At 41.2% G+C, this 25,383-nt stretch overlaps 1 protein-coding gene across 1 annotated transcript; it reads right to left on the bottom strand.

Annotated features, from left to right (window-relative positions):
- Positions 1-5,511: 5,511 nt before the first annotated feature.
- trpv4 (transient receptor potential cation channel, subfamily V, member 4) lies at positions 5,512-23,175 on the bottom strand. The gene is made up of 17 exons (XM_036143668.1): positions 22,883-23,175; positions 21,916-21,998; positions 19,945-20,402; positions 18,768-18,943; positions 15,632-15,784; positions 14,850-14,990; positions 12,581-12,879; positions 10,875-11,054; positions 10,630-10,788; positions 9,575-9,667; positions 9,388-9,461; positions 8,951-9,116; positions 8,803-8,869; positions 8,395-8,690; positions 7,458-7,585; positions 6,748-6,869; positions 5,512-6,641 (listed from the first exon to the last, which is right to left on the bottom strand). The coding sequence occupies exons 2-17, from the start codon at positions 21,922-21,924 to the stop codon at positions 6,541-6,543; spliced, it is 2,622 nt and encodes an 873-aa protein (XP_035999561.1). The 5' UTR covers positions 21,925-21,998; positions 22,883-23,175; the 3' UTR covers positions 5,512-6,540.
- Positions 23,176-25,383: the final 2,208 nt, after the last annotated feature.

Here is a 25,383-nt window from a genome sequence, read left to right on the forward strand (position 1 = left end):
CACCGTCAGACCTCCTAGCCGAGGGAGTCAACTTTCCCTTCTGTGCGGTTACCAAAACGAAGGCCGTTGCAACACAGTCCCGCCTGGCTGTCACTCGGTTCATTGAGACACTTCTGTGGCAGCCAGCAGACGTCTGCTTGCAGCAAGCGAGCCATTTTGTTAACAGCTCACACTTCCTGTGCAAGCGTGCGAGGTTCCAGGGTTGCTGACAGTGACACTTGCAGGACCGAGCCCTGCCCTACTTAACGGGGTGAAGGGAGGAGGGCAGGCCAAGTTGTCAGCAGTGCTAGGTGCTCACTGCTTAGATAAACCTGCAGGATTAGTGGCCCAGTTAAAGTTGGGGCAAAGAGGATTAGCCTCTTCTAGGAGGTGGTGAGAGATTCCCTGTGTCCTTCAGCACTGCTGGCCTCAGAGGCAGATGGGAGAGAGGAGGAGGATGTGAGATGACGGATGAGTCCTTCGCCATCATGAGTGTGAAAATTTTCAGAGGAAAAAGGGGGTGAGATGATGAAAGGCAAAATGAAGGAACCTGTTTGTAGCTTTTTATTAGGACGTTGTCCTGTTAGGGTGAAAGAAGCTTATTGAAAAATGTTATAAAAAGAAAAAAAAAAGAAGCAACCTCTACAGACTGAGATTTCGATATTTGCGACTGAAAATTAAATGTATCAATATTCTGTGCCCAAAAAAAACAGCACAGCAGACAAAACGCTCTTGATTTTTGGTCTGTAACGCAGCAGAAAACTTTAGAGCTCTGGCGCCATCAACAGACCAACAAAAAAACTGCAGTGAATATTAAATTAAGTGTTTCTTTTTTTGATTAGGGTTGAGGTTATTGAAAAGAATAGCCCTATTTTGTCTTACAAAAAAGGAGACTCAGGAGTATCGGCAATAAGGAAGGGGAAAAACGTCCATAATAGAAGAAAAAACACTGTGCGGTTTATTAAAAATGGCGTCTTCAGATTAAATGAAATGTGCAACTGAGTGGGGTGACCCGAAAGCAGAAACAGAAAGAACGCTGGAAATAACAGCAGTGATGCAAACAACTCATTGAGTTTGTTGGGAGCAGTGATGGTTATATAGTCAGCTGCTAGGAGGACGGATCTGTGATGATGTTCCTTTGTGCATTTAGGATGCAGCGGTCTGTCACTGCTCTCCAGCTCTGCAACAGTTCAGGCACAGGATAGGAGATACTGTCCAACTGTGATGTTATTTTGCCTGTCCTTCTGTCTCCCACCACCTGCACTGGGTCAAAGGCACATCTTTCACCCAGTGCAGGTGACATGTCTCAGGACAAAGCTGGCCTTCCTCATCTAACCAATTCCACTCAACTGTATATAAAGTGCTGGTCCAACACACCGCACCATATAAGAGGCCAAAAAGGTCTTCAGGAGACCTCAGTCTCCTCAGCAGGCAGAATCTGCACTGACTCTTCCTGTACAGAGCATCGGTGTTCTGACTCCAGTCTAGTTTATTGCTTATGTGAACACCCAGGTACTTATAAGGGTCCACTACGTCGATGTCAGTTCCTTGGATGTTCACCAGTGTACATACAGTGAGTCTGTACCTATGAAAATCCACCATCAGTTCCTTGGTTTCTCTCCACATACATGAGATGGTTCTGCTGGAACCAGGCCACAAAGTCCTGTGTCCACTGTCTGTACCCTGAGTTGTCCTCACCAGTGTGGAGACTATGTCACCAGATAACATCTGAAGGTGGCAGCCTAGGGAATTGATTGAGAAATCTGCAGTGTAGAGGGTGAACAGGAACGCTGTCAGCACCGTTCCCTGCTGTGCGCCCGTACTGCCAGGGACACAGCCCAGCGTCTTCACCTACTGAAGGCAGCCAGTGAGGTTGTCCAGTTGGTGGTCCATTCCTGACCGTCCCTAAGCCGTCCTTGCTGGACAGTATTAAAAGTACTGGAAAAATGAAATTAAATCAAAGACCAGGTGGATCAGAACTTGGTGCAGGAGGTAGATGATGACATCATCCAGCCAACTGTATTTTATTAAACAAAAGCTAAAATATTCACACACACACACACCTCAAAATAAAATAAATAATAATAATAATAAAGGGAACACTAAAATAACACATCCTAGCTCTCAATGAATGACATATTGTTATTAAATACTTTGTTCTTTACATAGTGGAGTGTGCTGACAACAAAATCACACAGAAATTATCAATGGAAATCAAATTTATTAACCCATAGAGGTCTGGATTTAGAGTCACACTCAAAATTAAAGTGGAAAAACACAGTACAGGTGGTTCCAGCTTTGATGTAAGGTCCTTAAAACAAGTCAAAATGAGGCTCAGTAGCTCCACGTGCCTGTATGACCTCCCTACAACGCCTGGGCATGATTCTGTTGAGGTGGCGGAGGTGCTACCTCTTGGACAGTCTGTGGTGCAACGTGGCGTTGGTGGATGGAGCGAGACATGATGTCCTAGATGTGCTCAATTATATTCAGGTCTGAGGAACGGGCGGACGTGTCCATAGCATCAATGCCTTCATCTTACAGGAACTGCTGACACACTCCAGCCACATGAGGTCTAGCGTTGTCTTGCATTAGGAGGAACCCAGGGACAACTGCACCAGCATATGGTCTCACAATGGGCTCTGAGGATCTCATCTCTGTACCTAACGGCAGTCAGACTACCTCTGGCGAGCACATGGCGGGCTGTGCAGCCCCCCAAAGAAATGCCACCCCCCACACCATTACTGACCCACTGCCAAACCGGCCATGCTGGAGGATGTTGCAGACAGCAGGACGTTCTCCACAGTGTCTCCAGATTTTATCACGTCTGTCACGTGCTCAGTGTGAACCTGCTATCATCTGTGAAGAGCACAGGGCGCATTGGTGAATTTGCCAATCTTGGTGTTCTCTGGCAAATGCCAAATGTTCTGCACAGTGTTAGGCTGTAAGCTAACACCCACCTGTGGACATCGGGTCCTCATATCACCCTGATGGAGTTTGTTTCTCATCTTTTGAACAGACACATTCACATCTGTGGCCTGCTGGAGGTCATGTTGCAGGGCTCTGACAGTACTCCTCCTGTTCCTCTTTGCACAAAGGCAGAGGTAGCGGTCCTGTTGCAGGGTTGTTGCACTCCTATGTCCTCCTCCACGTCTCCTGGTGTACTGGCCTGTCTCCTGATAGTGCCTCCATGCTCTGGACACTAAGCTGACAGACACAGCAAACCTTCTTGCCACAGCTCGCATTGATGTGCCATCCTGGATGAGCTGCACTACCTGAGCCACTTGTGTGGGTTATAGACTCTAGTCTCATGCTACCACTAGAGTGAAAGCACTGCCAGCATTCAAAGTGACCAAAACATCATCCAGAAAGCAGAGGAACTGAGAAGTGGGCTGTGGTCTCCACCTACAGAACCACTTCTTTATTTGGGGTTTCTTGCTAATTGCCTCTAGTTTCCACCTGTTATCTATTCCATTTGCACAACAGAATGTGAAATTGATTATCAATCAGTGTTGATTCTTAAGTGGACAAGTTTGATTTCACAGAAGTGTGATTGACTTGGAGTTACATTGTGTTGTTTAAGTGTTCCCTTTATTTTTTCCAGTAGTGTATATATAATTGTCACATTGGTGCACTGTAAAAAGGAATTTTGGAGCATATCAAATATTAGCAATTAAAATGTTTTGCATTTAACTGAAGCAAATCAGTTAATAAAGCTTAGGTCCAATAATGTCAATATTTTAACAACATAGATACTTTATTTGGTAATTTTCGTTGAATTTAACTATGCTAATTTATCATTTGCAAAGTCTAGGTAAGAATAGTAACTTTATATTGATTGTAATTACAGTATATTAACTAAGTAAAAGCTATGAACCGTCATAAGAAAAATGTCAGGGACATTTTTGTAATGGGGAAATGATCTTAGTTTGTTTCTAACATGAACTACTTTAGCTACAGTGCTGCTAAAACTAAACTTACTGGGAAGCTGAGCTTATTAACCCTGATTGCTGATGAAGTGCCAAGTTATAAATATAACATGCCATATTGTTATAATTGTAAAAAAGTTTCATCTAGCTTTTTGTTGTTTATTTAAGTCCTGAAGCTAAAGTCAACTTTGCTAGCTAACAACTGAGCTTCTTCCCTCCCCGAGGCAGTCGTTGTACATGAACTGCAACTTTTGGCTTATAATATTAAACAGAAAAGTTTCATATTAAAAATGACTAGAGAAAATTTGTATCAAGCTTTAGCTGGTTTAGCAACAATGCTAAACTAGCTAATTTTCTTAACCCTTGTTGCAAGCAAAAGGTTAATTTAAGTTAAAGTTGAAACGAAGTTTATCATGCTATATTGATAGAAAATGTAAAAAAAAAAAACAACCTTAAACTCCTTAATTACAAACCAGTTAAGTTTATCTTGCTTTATTTCAGATCAAATAAGCAAAAGCATCTCTGAAAAGTTTAAATTTCGCAAATTTAGTTGTGTATATTTCAAAATTTTTCTCATTATGTATGCAGATTTATGCAGTTGTTTTCTTATATCGCTGATTTAAAATTAGATTTACTGTTGATTTTATACGTACAGTAGGTACTAACGATGGCAGATTCCTCATCTGTGCAGAAGCAAATAAAGAGTCAGCTTCATGGTTTATAAAATCCATCACTGTTTACTGTACTGAGCAGCAATGTCAAAATGAGACACAAACATATAGACATGTCGGAGAAATGTACAGATCTGTGTCCTTAGACGGTAGTAAATCTTTAAAAAAAAACTAAATACATGTCACGTTGCACAATGATGCATATTTAGCCCTGCATGTAGTTAATGCACATTAAGGAAAATGGGAAAAATGCTGCTCAAGGCACAACGCCAACTGAGATGAAAACACTGCAGCAAATTGGGGGGAAGTATACAATGGTACGGACTAAGAGTTGATTATGCAAATACCGCAGCTGCAAAGGAACAATAACTCTGCAAATTCAAAGACAAGCCACGACACGAAGGGCTATTGTCTTGATTTGCATATTTGCTTGACAACTATAACCTGCCCGTGTTGTTCAGGATGACGTCTTTGTTTTCATGTAATAATGCACACATCAGAAATTGGCATAGTGCATTGTTTCAGCTCAAATGACAGCTGTTCTGCCCGAGCTGCCAGTTCAAGCCTGCGCCTTTCATAGGAGTGTACTTCAATAATACAATATAAAAATGGTTTTAAAAAAAAAAAGCAGGTATGCTGCATAAAATAGATATATCCTATTTATATTTACTGAAACCTCCCGCCGACAAAACATTCTAGGTAGCATGCAGAGAACAACCTCAAAGCTAAAGTTTTTAATATAACGTAGGCCAAGCCGCATCTGTTTGCAGCCTCCATCTTTGCTAAATAACGCTCTTGGAAAAAAAATTATCTCGCAGTGTGCTTATAGCTGCAAAAAAATGTTATACAAATGTGCTAATGCAGTGATAATCTGTTTATGCTTTCAGTTATTAAAAAAAGCTATAAAGTTGTTTACTTTCAGAATACAAAAACGCTGAACTGATCTGATTTCCCTGAGTGATCGCCCACTGATGTCAGATATGCAGGGCTGTACAGAACATTACGTATTTAGGGTTGTTCTCCTCCCTACAGGGTTTAAAAAAAATGAATCAGCAAACTGTAGCTCATCTTCTTAGTCTTACAGCAAAAAATGTATGTACAATATCTCAGAGTTTCTTTTCCCTTATAACTGCATGTTCAATTTCCATCTGCAGGATGGACAGATGGAATAAAATGTATATATAAAATATATATATTAAATATATTACTCTCCATTCTTCCTATGAACTTCTGGCATGATTTATGTGCAAACTGGGAGACTTTCTGATCCAAATATCCCCTGAGGTTTAAAGGGGACACATCATGCTTTTCAGTTCTTCCTTTTTACATTTAAATCATTCAGTTGTGGGCTATATAAAGTGGAACTGCAATCCTTTGGTCTGAATTCCTGATTAATTTAGCTCCAAAGGCCCCTCTTTTTCCCCTGTTCTGAGATGCGTCTTAGAGCAACTTGTTTTGCTGCGGCTCATTCAATCTAAAGGAGGCACTTGACACCCCGCCCCCTCCAGGTCGCAGAGCGCTCCACTCCACCCCATTCGACCATTTATGTAGGATGCTGGGGGACGGTGTAATGAACGACTGAACACTTATCCACTTGTAGCTTTGGCATCCTTCAGCTTGGACTACTAAATCACTCAAAGAAGTAAAAATTGTGGCTTCACAAAACTAGTAAGATGGAAATCCATGACCATGTTTAGCAGTTCTGCAGCAAACGTTATGGCGTAATTGTTCAAAAACATAATAGAAAACAGTGAAACCTGAACGGTTTGGAAACTATGCCCCAAACAGAATATAAAGATATCTACGCAGCACTTGGACAGACTACATTCAGCTTTTCTGCCCTCCTAGAGACTAAGTACATAAAATGTTTTTTTATGGTTTAAAAAAGTAGATTTTGCTATGTTATTAGCTGGTGGCTTTGAGGTGTCTCCTTATTCTAAGAGTTAACGTGTCCTCTTCAGGCTTCAGTGTCTTGGCGTCAGTGGCTCCATCTCCACCACTAGATCATTAGAACGAGGACTTCTACTTAACTCCACCGCCCGCGGGACAACAGTGGACCAGCGATCTGAGGGGAAAAGAAAGATAAAATCTTTCATTTGTAGGTGGTCTACATGAATGGAAACTGTCATACTTTATGTGAATGCATTAAATCACAGCCGTAAAGATCTCACCTCTCCTCAGGCCTCTGGCGCTTTGTCGCAGCCCGTTGGTTTGGCTCGTCTCAGTCTTGCCTGGATCCTCGCTGATTATTGCCAGGTTCTGATTCCAGTGGCACCAGTTCACCTCGTCCACCCTGTCGGGACAACACACCCTTCTGACTGACAACAATCTATTCTGTAGTAGACCAACAAAAAAGTAGAGCATAAGTTCAAAGTAGAAAGTAAATGGGAAAAAAAGATGGAAGAATTTGCACTTTGTCACAAGCCATGTAGGGGAAACAGATGCTTTGGTCAAATGAAACCAAAATCTGATTTTTGGTGCAACGTGAACTCTATGTGTGCAAAGTGAAGCATAGTGTATCACAGTATCATGCTGTGGGGATGTTTTCCTCAGCAGGAACAGGAAGCTGGAGTTGATGAAACGATGCCAAGGGTAACCCTGTAAGAAACCTTGATACGGGGGTAGTTCAGTTTTATTGGGGTAGTTTAGATAGCAGCACATTTATGTGTTAGAATGGTCAGGTCACAGTCCAGACACAAGCCTGTGTTTCTTTTTAGATTTTCATTTTTAAAAATGTTCCTACCACATCACAATTTGGAGCTTATTGTGTTTATCTGACATAAAATCTCCAGAAAATACATTTATAAAAACTGTAGCGACAAAATCCATTGAAAAGCGTGAAAACTTTAGCAAGTTTTGAACGTGGGTATGGACTTAATACCTGAAACACCATCGTCGATCTGGTGACCCATCCACGTTCTTCCCCACGGTCACCATCTCTCCAGCTCGAAAAGACTTACGAAGACACACTGGGAATGAACGCTCAATGTCCAAGATAGTCGTTGCCCACTGTGGGTAAAGCATTTAAACACCTCAGCTGAAGAAACATGTCAGTAACAGGAATTCGGTCTAATAAATTTGACATATTTTCCTATGTCATCACAGTGACCTTTGTAAAATTTGCTGGCTTTGTTTTTTTTTTTTCAGTTTTTGCATTAAATTGCGCTCTGGTAATAAATTGAAATACTCCCTGTTAAATCAATAATAGAATTTAAAATTCTCCTTTTCACGTATAAAGCCCTTAATAATCAAGCTACATCATATATCAGAGCTCTGATTACCCTGGATCCACCATTATCATTTAACATAGAAAGTATTCCTGGATCAATGTGTGCTTCTGTGCTTTTTTGTCTCTGCTCTGTCTTCTGTAACCCCCAGTCATCGAGGCAGATGATCGTTCATACTGAGCCTGGTTCTGCTGGAGGTGTTCCTCCCTGTTAATGGGGAGTTTTCCTCTCCACTGTCGCTTCATGCTTGCTCAGTATGAGGGATTGCTGCAAAGTCATCAACAATGCAGACGACTGTCTACTGTGGCTCTGCGCTCTTTCAGGAGGAGTGAATGCTGCTTGTCAAGACTCGATGCAATCTACTGGGTTTTCTTAGATAGGCATTTTACTTTGTCAAGTGCCTTGAGATGACGTGTATCATGAACTGGCGCTATATAAAAAAAATTTAATTGAATGGAACTTTGTCGACAGGAACTGTAGTTTTCATTTGAATCTAGTCGGAAACACGGCAGGATTCCTCTTTTCAGAGTCAATCTAACATTTGCAAAAGTAAAAAGAAGGTTTTGTTAAAATAAAGGCATGCTTTGTCACCTGAAGCTTCCAGATCTTCTTGCTCTCCTTGGACACCTGCCCCACCGTCTCCCCCATCAAAGCAATCAACATGTTGAGTAGCAGCACAAAGGTCAGGATGATATAGGTGACTAAGAGGATGAGAAAGACTCCAGGATATAGAGCACTGTGGATCATGTCCAAATCTCCCATCCCGATGGTCAGTTTGAACAGGTCCAGAAGGAAAATGCTGAAAGTGTCGGGCTTCCTGCAGCTTGGGTACGTGGGACACTCCCCAACACATTCTGTAGGACAAACTGGCAACAGGGACACCAAGGCTGCAGGATGGAAACAGAAAAAGCTGCTTTATATGTCTGTCCAGAAATATGAGGCTGCAAAGCTGTTAGCATGAAGCGTGAATGGAAAGTGGGGGTCTAGATCTTAGCTCACCTGAAGCATACCCGATCATGAAGAGCACATAGACCAGCAGGAATCTGAAAAGGTCTTTAAAAAGAATCTACGAAGCAAAAAACAAGAGCCGGTAAGTAATCAACCAGATACAGAGTGTTTGGACAGGTTCCAGTGTTTATTATCTGACCTTCTGTATCATGATGCTGTAGGTACCAGTGAGCTTCAGGCCTCTGGTAAAGTAAAGCGTGTTCATCCAACCCAGGACGAGTGCAAACACCATCACAGAGACGTATGCCTTAATGCCAGACAGGTAGAGAGCAGCAGTGACTATAATCAGGACAGCGTAGATTAAGCTGCAGAAGCAAGGGGAAAAGGCTTGTCAGTGTATAAATTGTGACTGTAGGAAGCCGTGGCTTGTGAAAATATCAAATATCACAGCTGATGATTCAAATCAACACGAGTCAAAGTGATGCCAGACACCCTCAAATATATAAAAGTACCCAAATACCAAGAAGTCTTGAGTAAATCATTGGATGACTTAATTAAAAGAATATTAAATTGGCCTTGGGTAAAACTCTTCAAGAGACACAAGATAAGATGCAAAGAAGGAGGAAGGTGACTCACAACAGCAGCTGAAAGGATCCATCAAAGACTAAAGATTTCACCTCAGGACATTTTTTCAGGAAGACATTCTTAACCTGCAAAGATGGAGAAATAAACCGGCGAAACATTTCATCAGCGAGGCTCTGTTACAGGTAGGATCAAGGTCTGACACAGTAATGCAGAGAATAAATAAGGTATGGTAACTTACATTTGTGAGGAAAAAGAAGATCGCCGATGCCAGTGTTACGATCTCCCCTGTCATCCGTAAATAGTCGGAGGAGGTATTGTAGGGGTAAGGAGGCTTCCAAGGTAAAGACGAAAAATAACAATGAATGACGTTTCACAAAGATTATATTCAGTCACTGGTAGGAATCTCTACACAAACCCGTGGGATAAAATTACATTCACACTCACACACGTCTGAAAGTTAAACAGGATAATGAGTGAAAGTCTCTCTTTTCACTAAATGTGTTAACTGATAATGAGTTGAGATTATAGCAGCACTACTACTAAATTGTCATAATACAGGGTCTGTAGCTGGTCAACCTATCTTAGTATTAGTTTGAAACCTTTGTGAAAATACTATTTATTAGTCATTACTTGCAACAGCTTTTTCCTACAACTTCAATATTTATGCAAACTAGCAGCTTATGTATGATATACTGGGGCTCTCAAATGTACACATATATTAAAATGCCAGAAACAAAAAAAGAGTGCAATCATCTGGTTCCCTAAATGGGCACTAAATTAAAATACTTTGTTCAACGATGATTTGATTTAATCCCAGCCTTCAGGCTTTTTCCGCTCATACCTCCCATCGGTTATAATGAAGCTGATGAACATGAAATAATGTTCAGCTGTTGTAGCGAGATTTTGTTTATTTCAACATGGTGGGGTTTAAACATGATAACATAAATGTGGAAATCATTGCTATTTTAATATTGCCCAATTGCAGCAACCTGGTAAAAAAAAAAAAAAAATCTGCCGTGGACGAATTCAAATCAAAACTGCTGGTGAAAATACTTTTATTGTTCTTATTCCCTTGTTTAATTATCTCATCTGCAATGTCTGCAAACTCGTTTTGCAGACATTGCAGAACAAGTTGGAAGCGTCAGGCACAATCTGTTTGACTTTGTTGGCCGGGAGCCCAAGAGGTTGGGAACCCTTAAAACGACCCGTTAATCAACAGGAAGGTCAAAGCAATCCCGATATCTGTGGGAACCCACCACAACGGGTTTAAGACGGATTTAATTTCACACCAACCGTTTCCTGTGTCGGGTGGTAATACGCCACCAAGGTGAAGATGATCATGGAGATGAGGTAGGACACCACACTAATGTAAAAAGTGGCAGCGGCAAACTTCTGCCATTTGGCCCTCAGCAGCTCGTTGATGGGCTCCACAGCCAGCATCTCATGGCGGTTCTGAACAAAAGTGAAGCATGACACACAAAGTGATTCATTTGTTTCCAGATGCATCCAGAATATTCTTGGGGGTTATTTTTTTTTACCTCATTGCGGCTGTTGTAAACTAGAATCTCCAGCACAGATGGTTCCTCTCCACATGTATCCAGCGAGGACAGGTCATAGAGGGAGGAGTACACTGGACCGTAAGCCCAGTCCTTAAATTTACGCGACAAATGACGGACCTCTTCATCTTTGATCTCACGTCGAATGATGTGCTGGAAAACCTGGAGGAATATTGGGAGACTTTGGGATTTAATTTAAATGGCATATATATTTTAGAGCCATAAATCACAATGAACCTTTTAGTAGACAGTTTTATAAAAACACACTTTCCATTATAAACAGCCCTATAAAACAGGAAGCACTTTCATACGTAGATAATTATGCTGTGCATTTAATGGCACTGTCTTAAAGTTAGTCAATCCCCAGGACAGTAGAAAGAAAATTTATTGTTTTCTGGAAAATCAGGGATGTTATGCACAGCCAAATGACAAACTGAAGTCTGGTCACTCACTGGCAACGGAAAAACAAAATAGATACAAATATCATGGTGAAAATGCTGGGGAGCTCTGTGGAAGTTAACAGGTAAACAGATAAAGATAACATACTTTTTTTTCGATCCACTGTATATATGTGGACGCACTGTATATACCTTATGCACCTATTCCTCCTTTTGATTATTGAGCCGATGTGACAAGTGAATTTCTCCACTGTGAGATCAATAAAGTCTATCTTATCTTATTTCTCATCTTCTGCCCAAAAATGTCTCTCTGTTGAAAACACATTTTACTCCAGGATCAGGAATTTGATCTTGAATCCAAAGACCAAATCAAAGAATGCATGATATGAACCAAGAGGACACAACATAAGTTGTGCCATGTCTAGAACAGATAGCCTTGGCAGAGTCAACAGCCAGACCATTGGGGTGACTGTGTTGTTTGTGAGTGTAAAGTTTACTGTCCCTCTCTGTCAGCACCAAATCCATCATCTATAAATATATAGCATCAGTTGGAAGAGAAATCATGGCCAAATTACATTTTGTTGTGGGAAAGACTGCGTTGGAATTGCGTGTCCCCCCCTTAGTGTGACAATATTACACATACATACTAAAGTACAATTAAACCGTCCTATGAAGCAGGTTTACACTGATTATGTGAATAAAACTGAGACTTGCACAATCATTACATGGTTACCAGTATTCTAGTGACACAGTTGTTAAAACAAATGAGAGTGTCTTCATTCTTCACTGCGGTGTACTACAGCCAGACTGGACACACGACAGGGACGTTTTGAATCCTCCCACAGGGTGCCGGTTTGTTAGGTCTCTTTGACAACATTTGTCCTGACTTACTCCTCCTCACTGCATAAATATTCACCATATAAACTCAGATTAAATCAATCAACACTACTCTGTGACTACTTTTGTCATTGCCGTTGTTTTACGGATCAATGCCCAAGTTTGCCATCCAAACGTGCAACGCTCTTCTGCATGTTGCGCCTTGTACTTGTTGGTTTCTTTCACTCTTTTTACACATTTCTTGATTTCAGACATGTAAATGTGTACAACTATTGTCAGTTAAAAGAGTGAACACCACGGAAAAGGAAAAGTTGTAAAAATAAATATATTAGATATTGGTTAAAGGAATTTCACCACTGAAGGACAAAAAGCTTTCTTCTATTCTATTATATTTTCAGTTTAATGACACAAACTGGATGCGTGATGAGCACATCACTCAGTAAATGTATGTACCCCTATTTTGCCAAGTTTGGCAGCCATCATGAGCGGTGACATGCCGTCGTTGTTGAGTATCGTCTCCAGGTTGCAGTCTGGGAAGAGCTTGGCGCACTTAATCAGCAGCAGGTCGTACATCTTTGTGAGGAAACGGGTGTTGTCCTTGGTGTTGTCTGCGATGTGCACGAGCGCGTGCAGCACTGTGTTTCCACGCGAGTCCTGGCGCCGCAGGTCGGCCTTCTTGTGCGGGTTCTCCGTCAGGTAGTGCACTATGTCCGGCTGGTTGGTGCAGGCAGCCAAGGAGAGGGGCAGCTCACCTGAAGGGGAACAGAACAGCTCCTTCAGACTGAACACATTAAAAAAAAACACAAATAGCAGGGTTAATTAAGACCTGTAGCTGGCATCTGTAGTTTTTCACAACGCAGACTAAACACGGATCAGAGATCTGACTTAAATCCCCGGCATGAAAGCTGCACAATTAGCGCCTGTTTTTAGGGAGGGGCGCAGAGGGGCCAGAGTGCCAAAGGCAGCTGCTGAAAATGAGCCGTTGCCATGGGTGACAGATTACTTTGTCACCTCACATAGAAACGCTCCTCTTCATGGATTTGCACGGGTGCATGCAGAGAGTTAGCGTGAGCCTAAATCCCATTAGCCAACAGCTCTGCCAGGTTCCTGTTCACCTCACCGCAAAGCTCCGCAGCAAATTACTCACACTGTGCCCCGGACACGCTGGGATTGGGGAATGACAACCATGCTAAGTGAAAATGGAAATCCTCACCTCTGTGCCGCAAAAAGGAACACGACACCTGATTTTATTCAAAAAAAAGTAATTATTTAAATTTGAGAAGGTTAAGAGATGACCAGAAACTTCAATATGTTTTAGCTTTTTATTTAAAAAAAATAAAGACTGGTCAATTGTGAGCAACAATTGTCAATAAATGTTTTATTTCCACATGAATAAGGAATGAAGCAGCAGATATTTTCCCCAAGGCTCCGTTGTAATGGTTAAAATAAAACCTTCACTGTAGCCAGCAGAGGGCGGCATTGAGTTCAATTCAGTTCATCCCCTCTGATTTCTTTGTCCTCCCTGTGTTTAAAGGTGACATGATGCTTTTCAACTCTTCCTTTTCACATTCAAATCATTCAGTTGTGGTCTATATAAAGTGGAACTGCAATGCTTTGGTCTGAATTCCTCATTAATTTCCCCCTATGCTCCCCCTTTTTGATTCTTATTTTTTGATCTGTCTGAGAGAAACCCATTTTAATGCTGTCTCTTTAAATCGAAAGGAGGCTCTTTATACCCCCCCCCCCCCCTTGCAGTTCTCAGAGCGTCCTAGTTCACCCTGTTCAGACATTTTTGTAGGATGCCGGGAGACGGTGTAATGAACAACTGAACATTTTGACTTATCCACTTGTAGCTTCGGCATCCTTTAGGATTTAAGGAAAACTGGTAAACAGGAAGTCCATGACCTATTTAGCCACTCCTCAGCAAATACTGATGTTATTGTTCAAAAAGCATAATAGAGAACAGAGAAAACTGAACGGCTTAAAAAAGATTACCCAAACAGAATATAAAGAAAACTACACAGCACCTGGACAGACTACAGTCACATTTTCTGCCCTCTTAGAAACTCCAAGTACTCAACAAAATGTATTTAGAGGCTAAAAAAAAAAAAAAGGATTTTGCATGATATGTTCCCTTTAAGGTCAGTGCGGTTCTTACTAGCAAATGAGGATGTTTACTTTTCCAAGCTGCAGAACACAGCTACCTTTTCACTGCATGTCTCACTTGAGCACGTAACACAATGCTCGCCTTTTCACGTGTTTATGGAGCATTTTTCAAAACGAATCCACATACCATACTTCACAAGCATTTGGGAGTGTGGTGGAGTATCCTGTCTGCGTTTCTCTTGTAAGAATCTGCCAGGCTTATGGTTAAAAAAAAAAATAAAAAGAGGGTGGGACTCTGATGTCACTTTGCTTTTCTTTGGCAGCTAAGGTGTCTACCTCTTAAAAAAAAAAAGCTTTCCATGCTTTCATATTTTAGTACTGGCAGCAACTACAGAAAGTAGCTCAAAACAGATGTGAATAAAAACCAAATGTCCCAAAAGGGTACAGGGAGACCAAGAAATGAGACAGGCAAATCACAAGTAAACCACAGGATTACACATATAAAAAGGCAGGAGTAACTTTCCAGAGCTCAGGGAGAGTCAGAATGAAGTGTTGTAAGAATGAAAACACAGATGCACAATAACATCTGCTTCTTGATTGCGAAAGGTTACTTTACCAAAGTAGAAATAGCCCCCCTCATCTTTGGGCTGGAAGAAGCGTCCCCTGGCTTGGGCGTGAACATCTGCTCCCTTCTCCATCAGCAGCTCCACATACTGCTTACAGCGTCGCTCGATGGCGATGTGGAGCGCCGTCTGGCCTGAAGGCAAAACACCGCCCACAAGAGTTACCGCTGTTCAAACTATTTCTTCACATTATGCTAAATTGAAAACACCTAAACAAAGGAAATTTCCAAGACTTGATTACAAAATTCAGTGAGTTTGAATTGTTGATGGGAAATTTTGCAAGAGCAGCTGAGCACGGGAAAGATTTTTTGGCTCCGCATTGCAATTCCTCAGTACGATTGTTAGGAAATTCATGAAGTAGATGGTTAAAGTAAGAGAGAAGACATGTTCACTATTCACTCACTTTATAGTTCAGTTCAAAGGTATTCACGTCCCTTGAGCTATGATGATAATTTTCCAAACATACTTTAGTCAATTTCATTAGAATGTTCTGTGATAAGCCAACAAAAAAAAAATGCATAATTAGTACATACACAAATAAAATTCTGGAAAGTGTATATCTATATTTTTTTAATCTGGCTAAATAAAGGTTTAAGAAAAAAAAAAGAGGCAATACTGAACAGCGAGTTTCTAAAAGAGTTACAACAACAGACGATACCATCTTCAGCTCAGAGCAGCATAACAGTTCATTAACAGCTACGGTCAAATTAATCCGTGGCCTAACCAATGACGTGCTTACATGATAAAATGTTATAGCGTGAGCTCACTTTCTTACCTCTGTAGAAGACATCCCTGAAGGGCGTGTTGATAAACTCTCTGAGGTTTCCCGTCTTCTCTGCGATGTCCACCAGCACCGGGATGGTGTCGTTCCGACCGCCGTAAAGGTTGAGCAGGGCTTTAGGCAGACACGTCTTTCCAGTGGATAGCTCTGCGAGGACAGATTGTGGACAACTATTAGTATTATTTATTTATTCTCCCCCTCCAGAGTAGGGGTCGGATATTGCCAAAGAAGTCACGATTTGATTCGAATCACGATTTTACATGCCACGATCCGATTCTATCACGATGCATCACGATACTTCAATTATTGCGTTGTATCGCGATGCATTGTGATATTTTCACTGAACACTGTTAGAAATAAATACAGCCATTACCAGTGGCTGACTGGCTGTGTATGATCTGGATAGTGTCTTCAATTGATACATAACTGAAAGCAACTGAATTCATACATAGCTGTATTTATTCAAACGACTTTTGGAGGTATTGCCATGAAAACAAATATTACTGTTACTGGAGTGGAAACACTGACAAAAGGTGTTTAGGATTTATAAAAGTTAAAATACCAAAATAAGCATAATCAGTGCTGTTTACATGGCCTCAGTGGTCCTTTAAACGAGTGAAGTTGTATTCCACTTGTTTTTGGCTGATGTTCGCCAACCATTCATGCAATTTTATTTATTAATTTTTTTAAATTAATAATCGATACTTGGCATCAAGAATCGATGCAGTAGATCGCGAAAATTAGAATCGCGATGCATCGTCATGACGATTATTTTGCACACTCCTACTCCAGAGTCTTTCCCTGTGAAATCCCTGGTGCCCCAATATCAAGTAACAATCGTAATTCTGGATTGAAGAGAAGAAACAACTCCAGAAACTGAGGGAAGTGGATTAAACACTGTTGGTGTAATGGCTACGAGCAAAAACTCAACCTGGAAGTCAACAGCCATGCCCTGTCCCTCAAACCAGACAGTTAGTATTGTGTAACGGATATCCGTCCCACTGCACTGACAGACCTTGCTCTGCAAAGGAGAAGTCTAAAATACTCCTCCTGTTACAATCTTTGTTAATTTAAATTGGGAAGGGCTACCGGACAACACAGGCAGAGGGGACAGAAAGAGACAGAACAAAAAGGGACAAATGGGCAGTGGGGACAGAACAACAACAGTAAGACAACTTCAAATGCGGCAAGATAAATCAACAATAGATAACTGTCGTTAAGTCAAAACGATGACAAAAAAACAAAAAAAAAAACAGAAACTTCACAGTATAACTACTGAAGGTCATCACAGCCTGCACAGGTACACACGTGCATTGCCTGCACCACTGGCACTCAAGTGCAGTCACGCGTGTGTACGCTGCCATGTACGTGTGCAGGGACATAGAGAAGGTGAGAGGTAAGTCGAGAGATGGCCCGAGGGGCAGAGGCAACATCCCTGTCCCACATGAAAAACGGAAACAAAATCGCTCCTTCAGGATACCCCGCAATCATGTGCAGCGCTCCCCCGGGCCTCACCGGAGGAGACGGGACACACCCACAGGTCCCTGGCCTTCAATTAGGAGGAGGCACAGAGGAGAAGGAGCCCAGACAGGGGCCTGGCGGGAGCATAGCACCAAAACCCCAGACTACTCAGACCACCAGCACGGGTCTCACCGACACCAGAAGTGCCAAGATGTATGGGTGCAATTAAGATTGGGAAGCAGTGGGTTGACGGCAAAGTTGCAAGGGGAGCCAGAGCGCTGACTACAGCCAGTGCCCCTCGATCAGCCCTCCCACCCAAGATCTATGCTGAAAAAAGATGTGATGTATTGGGGCAGGGAGGCCCCTTATCAGGGAAAGCGCTATTCCCTCCATTTAATATTATTTGAATCGTATTTCAGAATTATATACACACCATATAGTCTTTTTCCTCCCCTCTTCTCATGCTTATTTCACATGAGTTATCTGTGCATGCCCAGTTTTTTTGCCTGTTACTTTGTCACAGCGCTACCAATGGGCCCTGCATACCTACTACAGCTGTCTCAGTTGCACTGCGTGTGGATGCACCTTTTTTCTTAATCGTTTATGAAGATTTAACCGTGTTCGTCTCTGTGTCGACTTGGCCTAAAACATGCAAATTCTGGCAGTAAACATTCTTCTTTTTGCTTTGGTTCTGATTAGCATTGTCACTCCGGTCCTCACAGGTGTCCACACGCGTCTTCACCCAAACATTTATGACAGCAGAATTAGAGAGGCATGATGTGTAGCCATTAACATCAGTATCGGCCGATGTTAGTCGATTGTTAACATATGGTGTCAGGCCGATAAGCCAAACTTGTCCGATATTAGCAACCAACGTTTATTTCCATTCAGCTGTCCTTTGTGTCTGTGTTGGGAGGGGGTTGGTCATGTGATTCCTGGATAGGAAGCGAGACGTCTTCAAACTACGGAAAACAAGTCCAGTTGCTTTGTTTTTTACTTTTTTTGGAATGACCATGACCTGGATGACTGAGAATCTTCACCAGCAGATCCAACATATGCATTAATTCTCTTTTTTAATACATACATACAAATATTGGTTATTGTACATATCATTATTAATATCAGATATCAATTATTTTCCCAGGATTTTTTTTTAATTTTTTTTGGGGGGGGGGGTACAATAGAAATTACCTTTATTGTCCGTCATTGGGGAGATTCACATGTCCCAGCAGCAAAGTGGAATGTAAATGGCAGCATGTACATACACACAGATGAAAATATAAACCAAAAAATAGGAATAAAAGACCGTGCGGTAAGGACAAAAGGGGAACTTAAGAAAAACAAAGCAAAAAAAAACGTCACCTTTAGCTGCCAGCCGCTTAGCTATATTTATCTCCATGAGGATGTCAGCAGTTTGCTGTGATTTCTCTCCCCACCATGATACAAGCCTGAGAAAACTCCTCAGACACACACACAGCAAGCTTTTATTTGGCCTGACTTCAGCGTGACAAAGGTTGACATCGCTCCACCTTCCCCCTCTCACATCCTCAGAGCAAACTAAGCACGGGCAGAGAATCCCAGCAGACCACAGTTCAAGAGTTTAAGGGGAATGACAGGGTCACTTTTAGAGCAGATTGTGAAGAAAGGGTTGGATCACAACAGGACTCACCTCTGAACTCCTCATCTGTTAACCTCTTCTCTTGACTTTGCAGGTACTCCAGCAGACCCTCGAGGGCCTGTGGGTCTCCGCGGGACACACAGTCAAACAGCACGAAGCGAGTGAATATTTTCAGCACTTTTGGCGGGTCGCTGCTCTGACTGTCATCGCACGACGTCTCGGTTTTACTGAAAGCAGAACACAGAACACAGGCGGATGTTTCTTCTAGGGCTGGGCGATATGGATTAAAAAATAAATCTCCGATTTTATCATACCAAATCCGATTAATGGATTTTTTCCTCCTTTTTGTTTCATAAAAAGAAATTAAAGAAATTATTTTAAAACCTTGCTTTTTATGTCAAGCATTTCGTCAGGGAGTTGACCTGAATTCAAAGTGCAACTAAAAACAAGCTGTGAAACATGCTTGTAAAACAAGATGGCAGCCGTGCCATTATAAACAATAAAAATATAACAAAACATTTGCTGCTAGTGGTATTACACATTGAGCTAAGAACAGGCTTCACTGCACCTGTGAACTTCAAACTAAGTAAAAAAAAAAGGAAATATGTAAATTAAGTACCTTGTATTATGGTAAAAAAAAGTTTCTACTTAACAATATTTTGACAATACATTTGCCTAAACATATATTCAGCATCACATGCTGTTCTCTTCATGGAAACCCAATGAGTGTATTGACAAAATAAAATCCAGATTTTCCAAAAATGAAATCTTAAAGAATTGTAAATTCGAATTAATCGATTAAATCGATTTATCGCCCGGCCCTAGTTTCTTCACGTTTAGATGTTTCGCTGTTAGATGACACTGCTAATGGAGAGGTTCCTCTTTAGAGTCTGGAGCTTTATTTACTGTTCATTGATAGAAATGGTGAACTAAATGGGTTTGGGTCAGACAAGTAACGCCTCAGTGCTCTGATAAATGCACCTCTGTGTGTACGGTGAAGGTGTGCCGACCGGGAAAAGGACATTAGCCTAAATATGACCTCAACGACTGCAGAGGGTCCAACAACATGCCGACTGTTAGGTCAAAGAACGGACTGAAGGCTTACTGTGTGCGTGCACACTGACGGCATTTTTCCAATTTGCGCAGCTTACGCGCGTCTAGAAGATCAAGCAATAAAAGAAAACACACACATGGAAACAAGCCGGTGGAGCAGTGGGGATCTCCTCACCCTCTAGGGAGTTTTTTCCTGCGTTTCTTCTGGTTGCTTGAGCTTCCGTAGGTGCCGTAGTCAAAGAGGGAGTCCATGGGTGCTTTTTTAGGTCCCGGCACATTTGACTCGTATATGGTGGTTTCCAGCAGGTCCATCGGGTTGGAAATGCCCTTCTTGAAGGCACCTTGGAACTTCATTCTCAGGTTCTGTCTGCTGTCGGAGGGATGGCCGGGCTGAGCGCTGGGCTGAGCCTGCTCCAGAGCAGCATCCAGACTCGTGTCCTGAGCCGACTGGGAGCCATCGTCGCTCTCAAACAGGTGCGAGAGCTCCGACAATGGGAAGGCTGCATCGTTTTCAGCCTGAGCAGCCACGCCATCTCCAGCGTCCTCAGAGGGAGCAGATCTGACAGGAGGAGCGCCGATGGTGTCCGTCTTGGACAAGACGAGGTGGCACCTTCTCAGCAGAGCAGAGCGACCCTGAAAGGGCAGCAGGGACAAAAATGTTGGGGGGGGGGGGGGGGGGGCAGTTTGACCAGAAATACAAGTAAAGGCTGCTTTTTAGTTTTTGTCACTCACAACTCAAATGGGTGAGTGAGAAAATGTCGGACACGATTGTCCTGGATCTCGGCTGTTCTGGCTTAATTAAAAACTCATCATCAAATGTTTTATATTAAATGTACTAATATAAACAAAAAATAATAAAAACAGCTATGTGGGACTTTGTATTTATTACCTTGCTAACTGTTCACACTGCTTGCACTTTCTCATGTTTTATATTTTGTTACATAAACAAATATGTAACAATGCATTCTATCGGGAATTTTATAGACAGACTAACAGGCATAACTGTGATGTGGAAGAACAATAAACATTTTTCTAAATTTTTAGGAATCAAAATGAAAAATCTGGCATGCATTTGTATTTAATCTAATGTTTCTCAGACAGGTTTTGCCAGGACTTTGACTGGACCTTGCTAACAATTATATGTCACTATCTGAACCCTTCCATTGTAACCCTGCCTGTATATTTAGGGGTGCTGTGTGAGTCTCTTCCAGTGTGTAACATAATTTCTTGCAGGATTGCCCAGTAATTAGCTCCATCAATCTAATTTCTTATCTAGTCCAAAACGCCCCCCATGTTCCTGGAGAAGAAGAGCAGAAAATTGTGGTGATGCTGCCACCACAATTTTCTGCCATGGGGATGCTTTGTTTAGGGTGTTGTATAGCTTTAGCTTTTTGTCACACAAAAGAATCTGAATGCATTTCAAAAGCTAAATTTTAGTCTCTGAACAGAGAACCGTCTCCCACTTTTTGCTGTGTTCCCTTCAAAGCTAGTAGCAAATTCAAAAGGGACTTCTTGTGTTTTCTTTCAACATTAGCCTCATTCGTGTCACTTTCCCATAAACATCAAATGTGTGGAGATCACAACTAACAGCTATGAAGTCAGACTGCCACCTGAGCTGTAGATCTCTGCAGCTCATCCAGAGTTACCACATGTCTCTGGGCTGCTTCTTTTCATTCATGCTTTTCTTGCTTCTGTTCCACTACTTTATCCCTGACCTGTCTGATGTGTTCTTTGGTCTTCTCGATGCCGTTTCCTCACTAATGTTCTCTAAGAAACCTCTGAATGCTTCACAGGCCATCTGGAGTTATACTGAGGCTAATTTACACACAGATGGACTCTGTTTACCAGTTTGGGGACTTCTAAAACCAGCTACACTGGATCTTATTTATAGGTAAATGGGGCTGACTACAAAAGCATGACACACTTTTTTTATGTATGCTTTTATTTCTAAAGATATTTCTAAAAACATGAACTGTTTTCCATTTCTATTCCATTTAATATACACTTTTTTTTTTAATATGCTGAACGAATTTGTTCCTCTTTCAAAAAAGCACAAATAAATTAATGAATGACTGGGTCTGTGGAATCATTTAACAAAGTCTGAATAATATTGAAACAAAAGTTAAAACTATGAATTCTTCTGTACCTCATTCATCCCTTTTTTTCACGATGGTTTGCAAAATTGCACCTCAGGAGAAACTGGCAGTGAGGCTGCAGCTCATGGGCGATCTGCAAAACGGAAAAAGAAACCAGTTTGTAGACAAAGACGCACACACAAAAGAAATGTTTATTTGTGAGGAGACGGATTCTAAGGGAATTTTGTTGTAAACAACCAGAACACGTGGAAAAGTGGACAAAGACTCATGCTGAAACCATGGAGGCCGGGCCCCTGCATGTTTGCGTTGGTCACAATGATCACACCATCTACGTCCTTAACACAAGATAGCCAGAAATACTTCTTTCATTATAGGACACCAGTAACATCACCTCAGCAAACACTGGTGAACTTTCCTTCGAGCAAGCATATCTAAGCTGACCTCAGCAACAAACGAGTAACACAAACAGCTCTGGGGTCCCACAAAGGAAGAGCAATGACTCACGACCCCCTCTGACATCAGGGATTAGAATGCCTTTGCACTCCAGCAGGCATCTGATAGTAAAAATAAAGACATAGGCTTAGAAGAAGAGGGTGTCGTGGCTGTTTGGAAGATCAGGAGAATTGTGTTTTTAACATTTTAGAGTGATGGATGTGGCATTAATACACAATAACTTCACACAGAACCCATATATTACCAACTTGTTGGGTCCAGGAAAGGGAAATCCACAGTGAAAAGTTTCCAAACTGGGATTCATCCTAACGTTTCCTGACACTGCTGATGTTATTATCCTTAGACATTATAGTTTTTATTGTGCTTTACGGTTCAAATAAACACATAAAAACCAAACATTTCATTAAAAAAGTGAAGGAAACAACATAATAGTCATACTTATAAGATTGGGGTCTGAAGAGGATTCACAGATTCTACTTATACACTAATGTGGAGTCAATATTAACTATTTCCACAAACCTTTCTATGTGAAAAGCATGTTTGAAACAATTAATAGTCACTTACCCTGCTTCAGTCGGTTGATCCATGTTCCTTTCTCCTCAAAGCACTCACGCTGCTTTGCCTCACAGCTTAAAACTCCTCTGACTTATTTCCTCTCCCCTGTCCACCGCTCCCAGTCCGTCTCTCTGTTGCTTCTAATGCGCCTCCAGCCAAATGTTTCAGCTTAAACCACAGAGCTGCCTCCGCTTCGTGAGTCCGACCACAGCAGAGCTCCACTGAACAACGGATACTTTCACTGGGTCTGGGTGGGACGGCCCCTGGACACCAACCACACCTTTGCCTCATCGCAGCCACCGCGGAAGTACAATGTGCAATACCAGTCACCGCCGCTAGGGGCGGACTCCAGCGCCACACAACAAAAGCAGCCAGGTGTCATCCTTGGAAAACCTCAGCTTATTCCTGGAAACACAAAGACAAGTTGGGGCAGTTGAAAATAAAGGGAAACGTTGTGGCAACAGGATCCCCTTGTTCATTTCTTCTTTTTTAATGGTAAAATTGTTAACAGTTTTTGTTTTTTCCACTTTTAGCAAGACCGCTTTAGTCAATGATTGTTTGTCCTTACTTAAAATTAAAAGGATAGGTTATTTACCAGCTACAGATACACCCCAGAAAATTAGAATGTCATCGCAAAGTTAATTAATTCAGCATTTTAAAAAGTGCTTCCTCCCACAGTCCAAAACAATGACTGGTTAATTTGTCTTTAAATTGCCCTTAAGTGTAAGTGTGTGCGTGCATGGCTGTTTATCCTGTGTGTCACTGTGTTGCCATGCGATGCACTGGCGGATCTGTCCAGGGTGTACCCCACAGACATCATATAAGTAGACGCGTCATAGGGCGCAGGTTCGCACGTCAATGTCACCGCCATATTGTATGTGGCAGAAAAAAGTTGAGTTCTGTTATTGTGAATGTGGATCAGAGAAGATGCCTCATTCCCGTGCTGCAATAAATACATACCAGTGTTGTATAGTAATGAAGTAAAAATACTTCACTACTGTACTTAAGTATATTTTGGAGTACTTTATACTTTTCTCGAGTATACATTTTTTTGATTACTTTTACTTTTACTTCACTATATTTCTGAACTTAATTGCATACTTTTACTTCAATACATTTTCAATGTTTGGTTTAGTTACTCGTTACAAAAAGAGAGAGAGAGACTTATGCATGCAAGTGTTTTGTCCCCACCTACTAATTGACTTGCCTGGGCTTGTTCATCACCACCAACAGGATAAGATGCTGGTTCAGTGGTAAAGCAGGTTAAGTTAACCTTGTGGTATAGGTAAAGCATCTAATAGTAGAGTCCTAATTTTCTTAACTAAATGATACCTGCAGCAGGTGTATCTATTAGCAGGTTTACCACTTCCTGTAGGTTGGCTGGACCTGGTTTATCACTTAACCATGTTCTTAGTATACACCCCCTGGTCTAAATTTTGCCTGCACTTGGTTATGTACAATTTTAAAGCGCATAGCACTGACCTTACTTGAAGAAGGAAAACCGAAAGCTTACATAAAGGTTGTATTTTCTGTTTAAACTTGGTTTAAATTTCTCCTGCACTGTTTATATTATTTAAAGTGAATTTGACTTTCTAAGTTTACCAAAATCTAAAAATTCTAACTGCATTTGCTTTGTTTTACTTTTTACTTATACTTTTCATTACATTACTTAAGCACATCTATTTTTACAGTAATTTTCATACTTAAGTAGAAGACATTTCAGATACTTTAAGACTTTAACTCAAGTAACATTTCAGTCAGTGACTTGGACTTTTACCAAAGTCATATTTTAGAGAGGTACTTATACTTTTACTTGACTCTGAGATTTCAGTACTTTATACAACACTGATACATACACACACACACACACACACACACACACACACACACACACACACACACACACACACACATATATATATATATATATATATATATATATATATATATATATATATATATATATATTTGTGTGTGTATATGTTATGAGGATCGATTTGTTAAATCTAAACATTGTTGTCTTCATTATTTCATAAACCCATGTCACTTGTGAACCTTTAGGAACAGACTTTTGGGTGAGTATTAAAAAGGTAAAATTAATAAAATGAGAGAAAAAAGTCCTAGGTCAATAAAGTAAAAATAAACAAACAAACACAAAAGTGATAATGTTGTGATAAAAACGTCATATTATGAGAATTAAGGGGGAACATTTCCAGAATAAACACAGTTTGCAGAATTATTTCACTCCTGGAGTAATAGGGCCAGGTTAGATTATTTTAAATATTTTTATTCTTTAGGAGAATAAATTCAGGAGAATGAAGCTAAAGGGATGTGAAAATAAACTTGTAATATTACAAAAAAAAAATACCACGAATACAAAGTATATTCAGAGATTAAAGTCCCTCTGATACTGTTTAAGTGACTGAGTAACTGCAGATTTGCCACATTTAAGATGGCGGACGCTCTGACGCATCGCAGCATAGGCAGAACCCGCCCAATGACGCGTCTAC

The sequence above is a fragment of the Fundulus heteroclitus genome, chromosome 12 (genome assembly GCF_011125445.2).
Source record: "Fundulus heteroclitus isolate FHET01 chromosome 12, MU-UCD_Fhet_4.1, whole genome shotgun sequence".
NCBI classification, from domain to species: domain Eukaryota; kingdom Metazoa; phylum Chordata; class Actinopteri; order Cyprinodontiformes; family Fundulidae; genus Fundulus; species Fundulus heteroclitus.